The sequence below is a fragment of the Drosophila miranda genome, chromosome 4 (genome assembly GCF_003369915.1).
Source record: "Drosophila miranda strain MSH22 chromosome 4, D.miranda_PacBio2.1, whole genome shotgun sequence".
Classification (NCBI taxonomy): Eukaryota; Metazoa; Arthropoda; class Insecta; order Diptera; family Drosophilidae; genus Drosophila; species Drosophila miranda.
This window is the reverse complement of record NC_046677.1, coordinates 4,300,330-4,318,988: the sequence shown is the minus strand read 5'-3', so window position 1 is coordinate 4,318,988 and position 18,659 is coordinate 4,300,330. Positions and strand designations below refer to the sequence as shown.

The window sequence follows — 18,659 nt, the reverse complement described above, 5'->3', positions numbered from 1 at the left end:
AAATGGAAGTTGGTAATGAGAGAGAGGGGAGCGGAGAGAGGAGAGCGGTGTAAATGCGTATGCAGCTTAAAGCTAATGCTCGCGCATTCATGCTCTCGTTTTGCCTATTTAAGCTCGCTCATGATGCTCGCTACAAGGTGGTCGACTAACTCTCTTTTGGATATTACTTTAATCTCAGCCCTACCGAGAGCGCTTTGGTGGCATGTTTGATGAGAGAGAGAAGAACGAAGTAAAAGAGCAAGTTGATGGAGCGTACCACCTTGTATAATCATGAGCTCGCTCATCTCATTGACAATTAACATTTCTTCTCATTCCCCTTCCCCTCTCTATCACTCTGCTAATGTAAAGTATAAAAGCGAAGGTTTTGTGCGCCGGTATTTGCAATGTAATGCAGACTGCAACTGGGGATGTATGTAGTTCAAGTAGAATTGAATATTTTCTATAATATTATTAAAAATCAATCATAAATCAATGTAATATCAATGATCATAAATCATAATGTACGGAATATATGTGGAATGTATGTGGATTGTATGTAATCGAGTGCCTGGATGTTTGTGCAGCTGCAGCTATGTAACAAGATCAAGTGGAATGTAATAAATAGTGTACAAAACGCTGAATGTTTAATATGTTTTAGAATATTAACAAATAAAAAGTCTGACAGTGCAATGCAATGCACACAACAACTGACTATGCACCATAAAATGTTGAATGTAACCAGATTTGTTTAGGAAACCTTTGGCATTTGACTAATGATTCGAAATGCCAGAGATTATGAAGTCTTGTCGTCGCTAAAATTAGATTGTCAAATTTGAGAAGGGTTCTGGCACTTCAAGTATATACTTGACTGTCACGCCACAATATGAACATCATTTATATTAAGCCGTAGAAATTTGTCACTTCCCAAACGAGTAATGCGTGGCCCCCCTCGGCCCCCAGCCATTGAGCCTGGGTTTCCTGGAATCTCTATCCTCCAAAACATTCATTGAATCCACATTTTGATAATTTCCCTTTCTATTACGAATGGTCTTTGTTTTGTATCTCAAGTTGAATGCTCTTTTGGAACTTTTTCAATATTTATTTCCAGTTTCAAATGGTTATCAGTTTCCCCCCGTTTTTTTCGGTCCAGCACAAGCAGTGGCATCCTTCCTGCCCGGCTTCCTGCTTCCGGGTACATACCCCACAAACGGTTATTGTTCTTTTGCTGTTGCTCCTACCATTATTTATATATGTGTATATTCCATATATATGTTTGGATCTGTGGTCAAACTTTGCTGCCACTTGCTGGCTGGTATATAAACTGCTTCTAAATTGCTTTGACCAAGTTGATTCCTGCCTGCGCTGCCAGCGCCCACCCGCTGACAAGATTTTCACTTCCGCATAAGAAAAACTCTGGCCAACAACTTTCCGTTCCATTGTTTTCTTCTGCAACTTGCTCTCTGTCCCTTTCCCCCTGTTCAACTGCTCTTCTATCTGGGGATCCTAACTTCCACGCCTACTCCCTTTCTCCTGCTCAGGGCTCCTTCAACATTTCCTCTCAAGTGCACGCAAAAGTTGATTTATTATTTTGTATTTTTACAACTTTTGACTGCAGTTTTCCCTTTTCAATTTTATTGTTTTTTTTCCCCCTACAACTCGTTCATTACTTTTGTTGCCTTCCATTCCCTGCTCAATTATTATAAAAATATCTTCAACTATAACTAGTGGTATCTGTGTTGCTTTTTGTTCCTCTACTGAAATATACCATTTGTATTCCCCTACCACACATCCACTTGTCTATTGTCAATCACAAATAGTCAATCACGGGAGAGAGACCCTGCTAATTAATTTCGTTTGCTGATTTGGGGGTTTTTCACAAGACAGAGAAAGGGACAGGACTATCAGTACAACAATTCATCATCATCATCGTCGTCGTCACGTAGCTTGTCTCTGGGAGACGACATCGAAGAAGGACATGTGGGGCAGTGCAATCGAAAAACCATTTTCTATTTTGTATTCCCCAGTGTCAACACAGTGTTTGTGCTGCTCGTATTTAAACAATAGTTGTCCCTGGCAGCACAGGACTGTACCCTGTAGGGCTGCAGCCCGCAGACAATTGCTTGGGATTGCATTTGCCCATCGAGGCGTACATTACATTGCATAAAGGACCAAGCCAAGGCGAGGCTCCTCCGAATGGTTTCAAGTGCAATGCAAGAGACCACAAGACAAGACACGGACATGCCCATGGAACAGACAGACCATCAGATCGTCATGTCACTGGGGCCGGGACAGGGACAGAGACATTTAAATGGTCCTTCTGGTTGCTCCTTCGTCCTGCTGGTCTTGCATTAATTAAAGATGCGTGGCATTGTTGGTCGCCCCCTCCCCACCCACTCTACCCACTCCAGCCGCTCATTGTGTTTTGAATTAATGTCAAAGGATTCAAGTAATTGGGAGGGAGCGCCTCCTTTCCTCTCTCTCGCTCCTCTTTGGAAATTAGCCGGGCTGACAGTCGACAGTCGACAGTCGACCTCTTGGCAGATGATTTGTTCCTATTCAGCAGAACAACAGCAGCTCTGTGTCCTGGCTGACAGAAATCTCCAATTAATCAGATATGAACGTTATGTTCGGCTGCAGAAAACCCAATCCCTGGATACTGTCTATCAAAGGGGAAGAGAATATGTATTTTCTTTGGAAGTGCAAGAGGATTGTTGGATATTTTAAGGAAGGGATTCTAAAAATCAGTTAGGAATCAGTCAAATGAACTAATTTTTTTAGTTAAAAGTCTGTAAAAGTACACACAAAAAGACAAATATGAAATTATATTTGGATAATATTTGGGAAAAAATAGAGTTTTCTCAAAAAAACCTATTTTTATCGATCGTTCTTATGAAAGCCATAAGAAATATTGCTCCGATTTCGATAAAATCTTTCTGAGATATGTAGAAACATCTTGTCTCACAAATGCTAACGATTGGTTAAATGATCTGTAGAATTATAAAGGCTTTTCTCCTTACTTTGCATTCCTTAAGTGATTCTTTCTGTGGTAGCTATATGATATAGTGGTCCAATCGGAATGATTCCACCAAATGATGTTTCTATTTATAAAAGAAGACATTGTGGAACAATATTCTTAAAATGAGATACAAAATAATCGTATTGTTGCTTTTTAAACCGGTTGTTTCTATAAAACAAGACAGCTATATTATATAGGTGACTGATCCCATTAAATAATCTCCCTACTCATAAAATAAAGAATCATTGAAATATCTTCCAAGCTGAAAGATTAGTTTACACAGGAATATATCAACTCGGTTATTCATACCGATTCGAAAAATTTATAATTTCTGGGTTACAAAACCATTTAAAGGGGAATACAAAAGGTATCAGAAAATGATTAGAAAAAGTTAATAAGACATGGATGGTATTCCTGGTTTCAGATGAAACGTTTCTAAGATAAAGGATTATCGTAAGCTAAGAGCAATTCTCATGATCGGAATACAATAATTTTATAGAACATGTCCATCGTAAAGTACAGGATTATCTTGCTTATAATCTTCCCCTAATTTATGCTTGAAAATACAATTTTAAGTTTCTAAAATATATATATTTATTTATTTAAAAATAGGCGCAAAAAATATGAAAAACATTAAATATATTACGACTAAATTCTATTAAGGAATATGTGGGCGTAAGGATAGGTGGAGGTACATAAAAACACATGTTTGTCTTGCCTGTCTATGCTGGGGCTGCTGAACGGAATACCAGGCAGGCTCTCGTGGGAACAGAACCGAAACAGAACGAATTAAGTAGAATACAAAATAATACTTAGATCCGAAAGTACAATCATAATTTTCTCTTTACACAAATTCGAATAAGTAATAAATTCGAAGGTTTTTCCGTATACCCTTTGGGGGAGAAGCTTGATCCAAGAGGGATCCTAGGGGAGAGATGCTGCCTGTAATACTTTCTATCGAATCTGTTTTTTGTGAGGCCTTTTTTGGTCAGCCTTCACAGTATTGCTAGTAAAATTGTTGTATTTATCCGTCATCTGTCTCATGCAATAATCACAGCTTTAATTGGTATCTTCTGACTCGTTTTTCTCCTCTCAGCATTAATCGATTCTAAGTCGCTAATTGTTCTATACAAAAATAATTTATTCAATTTAATCCATTCAAAAGCGCCGGCATTGTCCATGTCTCTGCTCAAATTCATTCCTTGGGCGGGGGACTGGGTCTTCTAATTCTTTAAGGTCACTTAAGTACGTTTTTCGATTCGATACAAGTGAATATTGAAGATTGATTATGATGCATTTGATCCTTGATCAGTGTGTGTGTGTCTGTGTTGCCCTTAGAATGCCATACGGCTAATCATTTGGCCAGAAAGGCGGCCTTTAGCTTTTGATATTCCAGAATTCGAGCAATGCCGTACTCCTTAGAAAAGAAATAAGGAGGGAAATTAGATATTTCTGCAAGGTATTTTTAAGTAAAGGAAGCAATGCATGCACTCGTTCATTTCGAGCGAGTAGACGTCTCGTTGGCATTGATTCCTTAACCTTACTTCTATCGAAAAACCTACCCAATAACCAAACTCTATGGCTGATGTCACATTAATCACCGACCACAGGCTCCAGAACAGATGCGACATCATCGTAAAGAACTGTATCTCGGAGTCCACATTCTCCAGTTCCTGTACCGTGGGATTATAGTTCTCATCGTCGTGATATTTCTTTAGATAATTCACAATGAAATCGCGTCTCTGCTGGGCGGTGGCATAATTGCTTGTATTATGATGAAAATATGGGAAGTGCGGATTGGTATAGTCAAAGGTCCATTCGATGAAGTGATTGGCCAGATCGTAGCCACGATAGTTATAGGCACAATACTCAAAGTCAATGATAATAAGATCCGGCTCATTATCGTTGGTGAAGCTGGTGTCCAGGGCTGAATCATCGGTGGTGTCCAACAGTTCGGGACATGACGAGGACGAGCTGTGCGATTTGCTAGAGGTTGTAGGAAAACCATGGGCGGTTTTTTGCAAAGTTTAGTTTAGGATTTAAAAGTGAATGTCATGTGGATAACCTGTATTTTGTTTGCTTTTGGCCAGCACATATAAATTTTACAACAGCAAAAATTGTCTCCATCTAGAATTGTAGGGTAGTTTTATATGGGCAGAGAGCATGTACGGTATAGGCCAATATATTGCAATAGGAGTTAGTTACTGGTTAGAGCGGCCAACAACAAAATACACGGGTTAGCAGCTCAACAGATCCGTTGGTCTACTTACTTGACTTCTGGCTCCGACAGATTGCTGTTGCCATCCAAACTGTCGCCCAATGTCTCATCAAAATTGGATCTATCAAATAAACAATCGATTAATACAAGTCTCCTGTGGGAAATCAATCATCCTTGTACCTCAAGCTACTGATGGATTCTCGAGGCGTACGCTCTGGTGTCGCCTGACGCAACAGTATATTTCCCTCCTGCAGATCGTTGTGGCAGAAGACCACGGGATATTCCCCGCTCTCGATCACCGATCTCAGCCATGCTATCTCCTGCACATAGTCAATGGTGCGCATCAGTTCCCTTTGCTTCTGGAGCACTGTGGAATCCGGTTTCGATTGGATTTTGCCCTTGACAATGCTCTCGAAGCTGGTCACCCAACGCTGCATGCAATTCCAGATCCAATCGGGTTCCTTGGACATGGGTATATTCAGGCTGTGGATTTCACCCATTTTCTCTGCCACTTTCAGTAGGATACGCTGTTCGGCCAACTCCGCTGTGGCCAAGGCACGTGCCTGTAAACAAAATCGAGATTTATTTTAAAAACTAAACCAATTTGTGTCCTTAAATCCCCTGCATACCGGTAAGTATTGCTCGATGCGTCCGCCGGGAAAGATGCCATGCAGTTTGGGTCCAAAATTACGCTCACTGAGCAGTGCAAACACAACCGATTCGGTAATCATGCTCTCCAGCGCATGATCTCCATGGGTTTGTCCATAGATACGCAGCAGGACCTGCAAAACGATGCAATGATTAGACATTCAAGAGGGCGGGGTCTGGTCTCTCCGTGCGCATGGACCTACCTCACGGGGTTCCTGCTTGGGGGCATGCAATCGTTTCAATGAACTCGAATCGCCGCTATCGCTATCGAAACGCTGACGTTTGTGCGCCTGCTTGGCGCTCGTGGCTGCGTCGTCATCGTCTGCCGCCCCACCCGCGGTCTCGGACTCCACCTCCACCTCCACCCCATTGCGTGCAAAGTCTGGGCTATTTTTGGACACAATGTTTGTGGCGCCGGCATCGGCAACTATGACGTTGTCTTTGGCAACATGGCCATTCGCCTGCTGCTCCAATAGTCCCTGCTCTTCGTTCTCATTCTCATCCGCATCCGAATCGGGCAGACTTACGTAATACAAAAAGTTTGAAAGACCGCCACTAGAAAAAAGGGATTTGGAGTTATTTTCAAGCAAAGATTTGACTGGAATTTATGGTACACACACCTGATGCGTTTCACCACCAAAGATTCTGGGGTTACGACCTTCCAGCGACCGGTTAGATAGTCCCGACAGATGCGTGCTGCCGCATGGCGAATTTCCTCAAGGGTTGCCTAGAACAGAGAGAGTATAACAATTACTATCAGAGAGAGCTCGGAAATAGAGAGAGGCAAAGAGAGAATTTTTGCATGCGAATCGACAAAACAATTTTTTGGCCCTGGGGGCTGGCACTGGGGGGCTGCAGTACTAAAAATACCAAAAATCCATTCTCGTGTGCTAAAATGCAAATGCAATTAGTGGCCCCAGACGACAGGCATGACAAATATACGAGTATATTGATTGAAAAGAAGGTAAGCCAAGGTGACCAAAAACAATTGCATTTTTAATCATTATTGATTCAACTAGGAAGTCACCACAAGGTAATTTTAAACTAAGTGCAGTATTCCAGTGCTAAAATCGTTCCAAGAAATAGCTATGTCAAGTTCTTATGTTGCCTGTTCTAGTATTTTTATGGAATTACCTAGCAATAATGATTCTAAAACTGTTTGCAAAGATTATAAAATGTTTAAGATACCAAAAAAAAGTATAATACAAGTATTCCAGTACATCAAATGTTTCTTATAAGTTCTTAAAGTATTTTCATGGAATATACCAGCATTTCATGATGAATAATTATTCTAAAACTCTTTTCAAGTATTATAAAATGTTTAAAATACCAGAAATGAATAATAGAAGTATTCCAATATATAAAATGTTTGCTTTAAAGTTGCAGTTTTTGTATTTTCATGGAACGTACTAGAAGTTTACACGAATAATTGCTCTAAAAACGTACTTAAACTGATTCAGAATATCAGAAAACGTATTACCATGCATAAACTATTAAAATTCTTAAAAATATTTATATTAAGGATTATAACAAATGATAAAATGTACAAAATCCGGTAAACCATATAAAATTAGTCAGTTAAAGTACTCTTCACCAAAAAACAACCATATTTAAACCATATATTACATGATAAATAACTCTTACATTTCGCTTAAAATGTTGCCAAATATTATCATATTTACAACGTTTATTTAGACAACAGTTTTCAACAATTTCCTGCTGCTGCTCTTGGCGACGTTTTATTGTTTTATTGTTGCCACAAATTCGCTGTCTCATGCTACGCGTATTTTGTATAGTTTACAGATATCAAAATATACCGATTAAACAGACACGATATACAATATATAAATGGTATTATATAAATCTGACAAAATAGTCGCAAAGGCACACCACAACAGGAATTTACAGATATATATGTAGTATAAAACGGCAAAAAAGAGAGTCTTTTTTCAGTTGGATTTTCAGCAGCGATTTGTTCTTCACATCTGGGCGGACAAAAACAAACTAAGTCATCGAAAGACGTCGACCCAGAGCATGTGAAAACTACTTATAATACGCGCTCTTTCCCTCTCTCTGTGGCACTCTCTCTCCCTGGCTGAACTTTCTACAGTGGTTGTTGCTGTTGCACCACCATTAAAAATCAAACCACCACCGGCCGGCCACGGGCCACCCCCTTCTGACGTGGTTGCCATAGTAAACATATGCTTCCTTATAGACCCAGAGGTCCTTCCTTCCTCCTACACTCGGACATGTATATCATTCACCTATATAATTATATAAAACTTCACTGAAATGTCGAAAGAAAAGGCTTCTAAAATTTAGATTCCTCTCAATTTTGGGCCAAGTGTAGGTAGACACCTTCGCATCTGAGATTTTCAACAGATGTTCCTGCGGCACCGAAAAATACCCTTAACGTCAGGTAGAAAATAGTTTGAAACGTGTCTGGTGTCTGCTGTCTGCTGTCTGGGGTTTGGGCCATAATTGCTTGTAATTCTTTGTCATTGACAGATAAGATTAATATTTAACCACACACACCTGTCGGTTGGCAATCTCTTACCATATACTATACACATATAAGCAGCCTTATGGCAAAAGGTTGGGTTTACATGGTCAAGTACACTCGATTATTGCATCTCTCAACAGGAAACAGATTGTTTAATATTTGCACAAAACATTCAATGGCGTTCGTTGAACCCATTCTCTGAGATACGGATTTCATATATAGAATGTATTTCAAAAAGAGAGTGGTTTTGGGGCATATCCTGACGAGCTAATACATTTTGTAAAAGTGAATATAATAACACTTCTAAAACCATAATTTGTTACCTAAATATCTTAGATATTTCCCAAGACCCATTTTGTAACAACTGGGTTTATTTGTACCTCCAAGAGCAAAGCCCAACTTCAATCTGCGATGATTTAGTTTTAGAGGCAGCTGCAACTCTCGTCTAATCCATGGAATTTTCCACGCAACATGAAAATCTTCCATTCCATTGGACTTCTATTTACAATAAAACGCAGAGTACGAGCAGAGGCACCCGACGCAGCCGGACCAAACCTCTTATCAAGTTTTGATTGCCGTTTCAGGCCGTTGTGTTCGTGTTGAAGAAACTCGCGGTGGCATTACATACTATCATGTAAATAACTAAGCAAATCAAATCTATTAATAACTAAGCAAATCCATGACTACAAGAAAAATGGACATGGGGGGGGGGAAATTGTAATAGACAATATCTCATTTGGGGCTTTGGCCAAAAAATGTGCGCCTCAATTGGCTGTTGCGGGGCCTTATCATACGCATACATAGTTGCGTAGCGGGTTGTTATCAGCAAACTATAACACTATATAGGAGTGCTAAATACCTAAACCACTTAGCACTAGGCGCTGCAATAAATTAATTATTTGCCGGAATTTATAGATCTAATATTTTGTGAAATGCTGAATCAGACAGTCAAAGAGTAAAAAAAAAAGATAAAATTCCTCATTACTTAATTCCCGGGAATTTGGCAATATACTTATGTACATATGTATATATATTTTCTTGATACTTTTGAGCCCTCCTAAGCACTATATAGGTCACATTTTGAGGCTGATAACCTGAATAGCCAAAAAAATACACATTTCATTTGATTAGATTTCGCATTCTAGCTACTTCCTTCCTCGAAATACTTGCCTGGCGTTTATATAATCATTTCAAGATGGCAATAAATCGTTAATTTTTCGTTTAATTTGTTTTAATCTAAGCCTTACTACTATTACGTCAGTTTAAAGTACTTCAAGATAGAGGGACCATGTGATTTGATGTACATTCAAAGAAAAAAGCCTTGCCATTTTAATATTTAGTCTTAAATAAAAATATATTTACATACATATGTAGATTTTCTTTGGGAGTAGAAATTATATAAAATAAATATATTTCATATTTAAATTAAATATTCCTATTTTAGATTAAAGATAATACTCTACAAATGTAATATATTAAATTAGAAATAATCATATATATTATATTAATTATTATATTAAGTATACTTAAATTGCATTTTCTTTTTTTTAAATTTATAAGTGTATTTGTTTTTACAACGCCATTTTTTTCTGAGTGTTGGCATGCCATAAGAAACTTTGTACCCTTTGTTTGTGTATGAATCATATGCAGTTATGATAAATATTAATATGATGCACTAATATTTATAAAAGAAATAAATATAATGAACCCCAATTTTACAGATAGTAATAATCCCTCGGAATAATGGGATTTAAAATTATCTCCATTTGCCCATTAAACTTTAGCGAGTCACAAGGGTGATTATAAACCCATTTGCGAATACGGGAAGGTCACGTGCAAATGAGTTACCCGTAAAACCCCTTTGGGAAGTACCCAGTTACCCAAACCAACAACGAAACGATCGTGTGAGTAATATTAAAACCCATTACATTATTCATCTGAAACCGATTATGAACTGCGCAACAGTACGAGTTAAAGCCGCAACACGTGAGACGATGACTCTGTCTAACCGCAACAATGTCGTCGGATCTATTCCCTACTTCTCGTAAATCCACAATCTACTCGTAGTCTGTCCTGAAAGAACCCAATTTTGTCAGAGAGCAAAGAAATTCGCGTAGTAAAAGAAGAAACAGCGAGAGATTATTACTGATAAGACCAAAAACCTTGTCATGTTTTATAAAAGAGTGTGGCGTCAATGTACGAAGAGGCAATCGGCCAATGGCGATTATAAATGTTTCTGAACGATTGCGGATCTCCAGGGAACGTGCAAAATCAACAACGTGTTCTCATGTCTTTACCAATGAAAGGAGACTTGAGAGATTCGCAGGGCTTCATATGAATACTCTTAGTATATGGTGGAATGTATCATATATAAGGTGGATTTATTTCATGATAAGAACTATTCACATCTAAGATAAAACTGGTATGAAAATAAGCTTTAGGGATTACAACAATTAAATCAAACTTGACAGGAACTGATAAAAACAGACTACTAGGGTGTCAAAACTTCGCAACATTCCATCGAAAATAAAAGCAAACCAAATCTGCATACGCAAAAGCTCTACCACAACAACAGACACCGGTCAAGGTACGAAACGAAAGGTGTGGGAAAACGTGGGCAAAACACACGCACACTGCCACACACCGCAATGCATACAGAGAGGAGAGATAATCGATGCATGGTCGAAAACGCAGTATGCAGTCTTTGACTTTTGCCGCTTACTAATATTTCGCAAGCTTTACTTATTTATCACTCTTTTGAGTGGGTCTTACCGTTTGCAAGTTGCTGGCCATCCTCTTGTCCTCTCTTCTTTGCAATGTTTATCTTATTTGCCAATTCCGGTACTACGCACAGGCACACACACAAACCCTCTGTTTATAGGTAACACGCGCCAGGCCAGGCAGAGCACTTCAACTGTTCGTTTTCTTAATATTAAATATAGTTACAACAACAAGAAACGGTACGTTCGAGTAATAATAAAGTAATAGCAAGTGCTTTTAAATGCGCGTATTCAGTTTTCAGTTAACAGTTTCGTTTCGTTTCACAGGAGCTTTTTCCACGTCCACTCGCGAGTACGATTTTTTTCCGACTGTGAATTGTTGATCGGAGCTGCTAGCTAAGACAAATCGCGCTCTCTTTTAGCCGTACTTGCTGTCTTATCATTTTTTTTATATTTTCTTTGCAATGCGAATTGTTTTTGCCCGGGTTGACGTGGAACTTGTTTGAATTTATAAAGTAAAGTTTGACCTAAAAAATACCGAAATTATTTATTTCGACTTGTTTGTTGTAAAATATGATAAAATTTGAAGTTTAGAATTGCGATTGTTTGATTGAGCTGTCGAATAAAAATTACAGCCCATTCATTAAACAGCTTAAGCTATTTTTTATTTAATTTTTAAATGCGTTGTATTATTGACTCGGAACCAGTTTTTTGTTTACTATTTCTATCTATTTCAATGTGTTTACAAACTATTTGTTTTTGCAGAGAAATATGTGTCTTTGGCCCTTTTCTAGGTCAAAGACGTTGTTCTATTGCGTTTCGAAAATTATTTATGCCTATGAAAGCTTAGAAAACTCTAGACGTGAACAAGAGCACGAACGCATAACGATAAAATACACAAAGTTATCGACCGTTTTTTTTTAGTTTACTTTTAAAATATTATCGTATGGCAATGCTGCACTGTGACACGCAGAGAGCTGTTAAGCGCAAAGCCTTAGATTGCTGTTAGCTCCCTGTAAGCTTACGTTTTTATAAATTATAAAATTATGCATTTTTATAAATACTTAAATGCTATAAAAATAGTTTACACTTCTCGCAAGTTAAAATATTTAAAACACAATCGAAAAAGTCCTCCCCATAAATATCTCACCAACGAAATTTGGTCAAGGAAAGAAGGCCGAAAGCTTTCTTTTGAGTGATTCATACTCTCCAGATGCACAATATTCAATTCGATCATGTCATTGATATTTTGGTAGAACAACAAGAGCTTTTTCTAGAAGGTTCCTCCTGCCTGAGTCACGACGCCGACCCACATTTAAATTCTTTGTACTACCTCTAATATTTCAGTCACGACTGTAACCGCTCTGCTTAAAAGTACAGTTCGGTTCTCACATCTATGACTGTACGTTTTCCAGCCAAATTTTCTTGGAAATGGCTGGAAAAGGTTCCGCCGATTCGGAGAATAAAAGATTTTCGGGTATTTGAATGTTTCTCTTCCATTTATTTTTGAATGTTCTCGAATGTTTTTGTTTGACTGAGTCTGATGCTGTTCTCAGCCCGTCTTAACGGATTTGCTTGTGGAAATGGGTTTTTCATTTAGCAATTTTACATTTTAATTAAGATTTTCCTCATTCACATTTTACTTTAATTATTTCAATTCGTGTTTGCCTCAGTGTTTTGTCTATGGTTTGGTCTGCTCTGGTTTCCACTGGTTCGCTCGAAACCAATGACAGTTACGTTACTCGAAATTGGACAAATTAGTAGGTTGGCTTTAAGTACGCCCCAGAAGAACACCTCTTTCTGAGCGCAAATACAAATGGAAAAAAAAAGAACCATTAGAAGACTTGGACACGCCATTAGTCTAGTAATTACGTATAAAAAAAAGAAGTTTATATATAGTCACGGCAGCATTTCCTTTTTTTTCTTATTTTTTTTCGTTGGAACATGATTTCCCTTCTGTATATAAAATTGGGAGGGGGGTTGTTGTGTTTCAACGGTTTTGATTGCTACTATATAAAAATTTAATTTCTTATCCGGTTTTATTGTTTCTATATATACGAATTTTTCTCAAGTTCTTTTTTTTCTTTTGCCAGCGTTTGTGTGCGGGGGGCGTGGCAGTTGGCTGTTTTCGCAATTGTTTTTGAACTTGATATATATATATATATATAAATATTAATAAACATTATAGGATCGTACCAGTAGAATTAGGAAAAGAAAAAAATATGCTTATGCCCTTTTTTTTTGTCACATGATCTTATATAATGGGGAGGATTTTCCTTTTGCTTCGTATTTATTACAATTATTAAATGACGCTTTTCGTTTACAACTTTATCTTAAAACATAGAGGGGTTCCGTCTCGCCATCTTACTTTTGCTTGTTCTTTCTTAATCGTTTGCTTTATATATATATATACTTTTTTTTAAGTTAAGTTAAGTAAGGTTTTTAAATGATAATGGATTTTCTTCATCTTAATTTTTGTTGGTTGCTTTGTTTGTTTGTTGGGTTATTTGTTAGTAGAGAGACAGACAATCGGGACGCTTTAAGACTACGCTCCCATTGCAGGATTGTTAAAGAGAATTGCGCGCCCGAACCCCCCGCGCGCACAAGCACACTCGAGCGCTCCAATCAAACATGTGTCAAACGTTATCAAGCTTGCCGGTGCCCACAGAGGTGTGCGTGTGGGGGGAGCGGGCGTTCATTTGTGTGTTCGTGTGTGTGTGTGTTCTTGTTTTAGTGTTAGTAAGTAATTTATATGTACGAGTAATGTGTGTGTACGGCGGCTGGTGCAGACCGGGAACGATACGATGCACCATTTAGGCAGCCACTTCGCTGGCCTCGGCACCGTTTTGAACCTCATCCTTTGTGCTGGCCTCGTCCAGCTTCGCCTTCTTCTCGGGGGTGGCAACGGCCTCATCGGCCTTGGCGGAGGCCTCATCCACCTTCCGCTTCACTGACTCGACGACGGGCGCGTCTACAAGTCAAAAGAGAAAACCAAAAGTTAGCATTCGCTGGAGAGCGGGAGAGGGGAGGGGGATTTACACACCTGTTGAGTCACCGTTGGCTGCTTCCTCGGCTCCGTTCTCAACAGCAGCGGGTGCTGCCTCGCTGCTCTCCTTGGCCTCATCGCCGGCGACTGCCGCCTCCTCGTCCTTCTTCTTCTCCTCTGCAGCTTCGGCGGCAGGAGTCTCAGCAGCCTTCTCGCCATCAACGGCATCGGCGGCGACTTTCTCGGCCTTATCGGCAGCGGGGGCAGCAGCACCGTTCTCCTTGGCACTGCTCTCCTCATCGGCGGCACCGTTCTCTGTGGTTGTTGGCTTCTCGACGGCTGCTTCGTCAGCAGCGACGACAGCATCCTTCTTCACGGCATCGACTTCCTCAGCGGGCACCTTCTCGACAACAGGGGTCTCACTGCAGACGAAAGAGAATAATAAATTAGTGATGTTCCCCAAAATATAAGTTCCTGCATTTCATACAACTAAAACCAGAAAATTTTCCATTCAACCCAAGCGGCCGGCGAACAGTTATTTTTTCCCCACCCTTCTCTTTTTTGAAGCGCTTCCGCGTCTTTCAACCCACCCCAGGACGCGGCCGAACACACAGCACGGCACACATCATTGTAACATCTGCCGACGACGACGCCAACGACGGCAGCGCTGCCGTAAAATGATAAATGGGAGCAACAACTCGTGCAAACTGCGACGCAAAAAAGAAACGAGAAAAAGGTGAGCGCCATTTGGCAGCGTGCTCTTTCATATATAAAACAAATATATATATAGTACACAAGTATATGTACTGGTATATATTCGGGTTTTTTTTTCATGTTACATTAGAATCATCACGTACACTCTCATCTATTATCCAAATGCGAAATTTGCATTTCCAATCTTTTGATCGGGTTGCGATTGTGCATTCTTTCAGCGAAAACCGATTTCTCGCACCTCGAAATGGATCACCCTGTTACATGCATAAAGTGGGAAACATAAAAGAGATGCTTGCAAAAAATAAAAAGCGCGACTTGTTTGAAATAAAACGAACGAAAAAAAACTGGTTTTTATGCGGCGCGCACACAAGCCATACATCCGTCTCGCTTGCGCGCACTTATCAGCAGTTCAAATGTGCGCGCGTCACGTAGCAGAAAGGGAAACAAGCATAGCAGGATGAGTGAGAGGGAGGGAAGCACTGCAAGCAGTAAGAGTCAGAAAGCATACAATGAAGAGTGCAAGAGCGAGAAAGCACGAGGTAAAATGTGCAAGGCAAAAAGGAAGGGACACAAATAACGGTCAACAGCACATACACATGCCGGCATAAAACACCCACAATGCTTCTTTCAACCCCCCCCCCCCCCCCCCCCCCTTCCAACTGCACAACCTAAGACAACAGACAAAAGATTTAACGGGGTTTTTCTGTTCTCTTTTTGTCTCCCCTGTACACTCTGCTGCGACGCAAAAGTTTGAAAAAAAAAAAACGCAAAAAGGCGGCCGGCGTGCCGTGTGATTATTTTAGGCAATGACAAAATACCTGGAAACAACAAAAACTTGAAGCGAGCGAACAGAACAGAGAGAAGAGCAGCAACAACAAGTTAATACCAAGCTTTGAGCTTTAAACGAACCAAAAATTAATGTACAGGCAAAGGCCGCAGCAGCGAAGAACCAAAAGGCAAAAGCAAACAGACAAGTCAGACAAAAAGACAGACGGCTGAAACAGCACGAGAAAAGAGCGGCAACTTGAATACTACACATACATACATACACCTCCATACACTTTTGCGCACTCCGCTTTGAACACACTCAACATTGTACTTCTTGCCTATACTTCGCCACAGCCACCAACAATGCTGCTGCTGCTACTGCCTACACCACCACCACCATCACACACACACAACACAGAGAGCAAGCAAAGTCTCGTTGTCGTTGGTTTGCCGGCCGGAGAATGAGCGAGAAGGCACTATGACGCCGCGCCAAATTCAACGGCGTCGTTTTTTGCGCGCACGTTTACTCTGCATTGGCGCAAGCGGGACAACTGTATTAATGCCGCAAAGCGTATATAGACACAGAAATTCAAAAGAAAATTTTTCCAAACCGTTGCGAGAACATGGAAAAGATGTACACTTGCGAAATTCGAACAGATCCATGAAATTGTTTAAATTAAATGCACAGATGTACAGAACACAGCACAAACAACCAGATAAAACACACACAGAACCCTCTAATCAAATATTACTCACTTTTTCTGCTCAGCCACATCAGCCATTTTGATTTACTGTTGGTTTTGGTTTCGAAAGCGAAGCGCGAAAAACACGTTTAAATTATTGGGTCTCGGTCTACGCAAAACACGACTCGCCGAAATGCAAAAAAAACAACACTTGCTTCCAAACAAAATCACCAAATTTTACAAATTAGCTGCAATTGCCTTTCCCAGTAGCTGAGCTATGAAGTCGTTGACTGCTGGAGATTTTTGCCACAGGAGAACGTCGTCCACAGAAAAAACGCCGAATGAGAGGGCAGAGAGCGTTGCCGGAACTTATATACAGTGCGCGCTCCGCAAATAAAAAAAAATGTCGCGTCAGTGTGACCGAGGGACAGTCTCAGAAAATATACCGTCTGACCCTTCAAAATATACCAAAATATACCGTCTCATTTTTAAAATATACCGTTAATATACTGACTAATTCAAGTTCTGTTGTGCATATTTCTCGTTTTTGATATTCCGTCGAATATTACTAGCTAGATAGAACCCTCAGCCCCGCCCACATAATTTTACCGGACTAATGAACCCATTTTTTACTTGACTGGTTTGTTTTAAATACTTTCTTTTATTGAATTTTGACTAAATGTTGATGGTTTTTTAAAACTTGTTTCTCGTCACCCGGAGTATGGCTATTTGTATACCCTATTCCGTTAATTTTATATACAAAAATGTTCTCAAATTGTTTTAGATTTGTTTTAGACGTATTCATGCATTTGATTTTCTTCCTGTATATCCCGATCCCGATACTCATTCTAGCTTTAAAACAGAGACTGACTAGTTTCTGCATTTATTAGTGCCTGTGATGACAAACGTTTCCGCAATTCTATAATATCCATTTCCCTAGGGTATGCAGAATGAGACTTAGTGTTGCTACCGATTCACACCCGATTCAAAGAGAGCGAAAAGGAGAGCCTTAACCGATTAAGAGAAAGGAGAAGAGAAGAGCCAATGACAGGTAGCCAATAAGCCAATAAAAAAAAACAGTTCGATTATCGACACTGTCGACTAGAGTGGTGCGCGCCAAATATGATATGAATGTAATGTACAAAGTAGCAGATGTAAATGTGATACTTAGTTGTACTACCAAGAAATACTATATTGAATGCAGCTCAAATCACAAACAAACCCAATACAGTTGCATCAATCGTAATCATTTGGCGAAAGTATTTGCTCATCTCTCTTGCGCGAATTTCGTCTGTAGGACTGTTGTGCTGTTTTTGTTACCGGCAAAACAATGAATATGCAAAACTAAAATGGCCTTTCGTCGAATTCTATTCATTTTACCTGAACAACGAGCTGTCCTAAAGGATATTACAGCTTCCCTTTCAACGTTTTGGCAGGCAGTTGCACCAAAAGACCGAAACCGATGGATTTGGCTGCAGCATCACGTGCCATTGTGCCAGCGCCGGGATTAGTTTTCTCGAGGAAAGAAAACAGAGCATAAAGGACAGATGTTTTAAGATCTCACAAGATGTCTGCGCAATCCCCTGCTGCATTTTCATTTGATTTACTTTTAAATGGAGAAAAAACCTATTGCAAAACATTGTACTTCATTCAGATAACTCCATTTTCGTATTCCGAAGGTGTAACCAAATGTAGTCAACCGGTTTTTTGGGGCTATTGCTATTGCAATCAATCAAAAACTTTTCTACCACTGATCCGGCAAACGGAAATTACAATTTTCCAGGTAGTCAGGTAGTGGCCTTCAGAGCGTTCCGGATCAATTTTGTATAAAAGAGTTTTTGAAGGCGAGGAGGGCAGCTGCTGGCTGGTTGTTGTTTTATTGCCTCGCTGTGAATTTGGTGCACATGTCTTTTATTTTGGGCACTCGACAATGAATTTCAGCTGCTCTTCTAAATATTTAACGTTGTAAATGTATTTTAGTTCATAAATTGAAGATAATATCACTGATTAAAGTAAGAGAGGGAACTTTTATACTTGTTTTGTATGAACAAAATCTATTAACAATATCATACTACTGCCATGGGAGCACAGCACACGATTTTGTTGTTCGAATCACCCCCATCTTGAGGAAACAAAACGTCTTCCGCTTTATTATGCGTTTTCCCCTTACATCTGCACTCAACCACATGCACTTATGGTCCGACACATACACACACGCACACAAACTTACCCTATACAGCTGCACATTTTTCAATGCCAGCCAAGGACAGTGGCAGCTGCAGGCAGGCAGGCAGGCAGGCCGCCCGCCCCTTCGTTCGTCTGGCGTTACGTTCCGTTCCCGTTGATTGGCATTTAGTGAGAGGCATTAATGTTGCTTTCTAATTAATTTTATGCGCTTGCGGCCATTTCAGGGATTATGCTTAC

The 18,659-nt window shown here is 39.8% G+C and overlaps 2 protein-coding genes across 5 annotated transcripts; both read right to left on the bottom strand.

Annotated features, from left to right (window-relative positions):
- Positions 1-4,022: 4,022 nt before the first annotated feature.
- On the bottom strand, positions 4,023-11,602 carry LOC108163317 (choline/ethanolamine kinase). Of its 3 annotated transcripts, none has more exons than XM_017298541.2 (8): positions 7,506-7,869; positions 6,482-6,588; positions 6,065-6,416; positions 5,843-5,995; positions 5,394-5,776; positions 5,266-5,334; positions 4,558-4,981; positions 4,023-4,412 (listed from the first exon to the last, which is right to left on the bottom strand). In XM_017298541.2, exons 1-8 carry the CDS (start codon positions 7,635-7,637, stop codon positions 4,350-4,352), a joined length of 1,683 nt encoding a protein of 560 aa, XP_017154030.1. In that variant the 5' UTR covers positions 7,638-7,869; the 3' UTR covers positions 4,023-4,349. The 3 variants fall into 3 exon arrangements, with proteins under 3 accessions (XP_017154030.1, XP_017154031.1, XP_017154032.1); XM_017298542.2 differs by lacking the exon at positions 7,506-7,869 and adding an exon at positions 11,137-11,602 and having other exon boundaries at positions 4,319-4,412; XM_017298543.1 differs by lacking the exon at positions 4,023-4,412 and adding an exon at positions 5,061-5,122 and having other exon boundaries at positions 4,889-4,981; positions 7,506-7,870.
- Positions 11,603-12,562: 960 nt separating this feature from the next.
- On the bottom strand, positions 12,563-18,497 carry LOC108163392 (cytochrome c1). Of its 2 annotated transcripts, none has more exons than XM_033394042.1 (3): positions 18,466-18,497; positions 14,128-14,492; positions 12,563-14,055 (listed from the first exon to the last, which is right to left on the bottom strand). In XM_033394042.1, the coding sequence occupies exons 1-3, from the start codon at positions 18,480-18,482 to the stop codon at positions 13,898-13,900; spliced, it is 540 nt and encodes a 179-aa protein (XP_033249933.1). In that variant the 5' UTR covers positions 18,483-18,497; the 3' UTR covers positions 12,563-13,897. The 2 variants fall into 2 exon arrangements, with proteins under 2 accessions (XP_033249933.1, XP_017154138.1); XM_017298649.2 differs by lacking the exon at positions 18,466-18,497 and adding an exon at positions 16,309-16,592.
- Between the last annotated feature and the right edge of the window lie 162 nt (positions 18,498-18,659).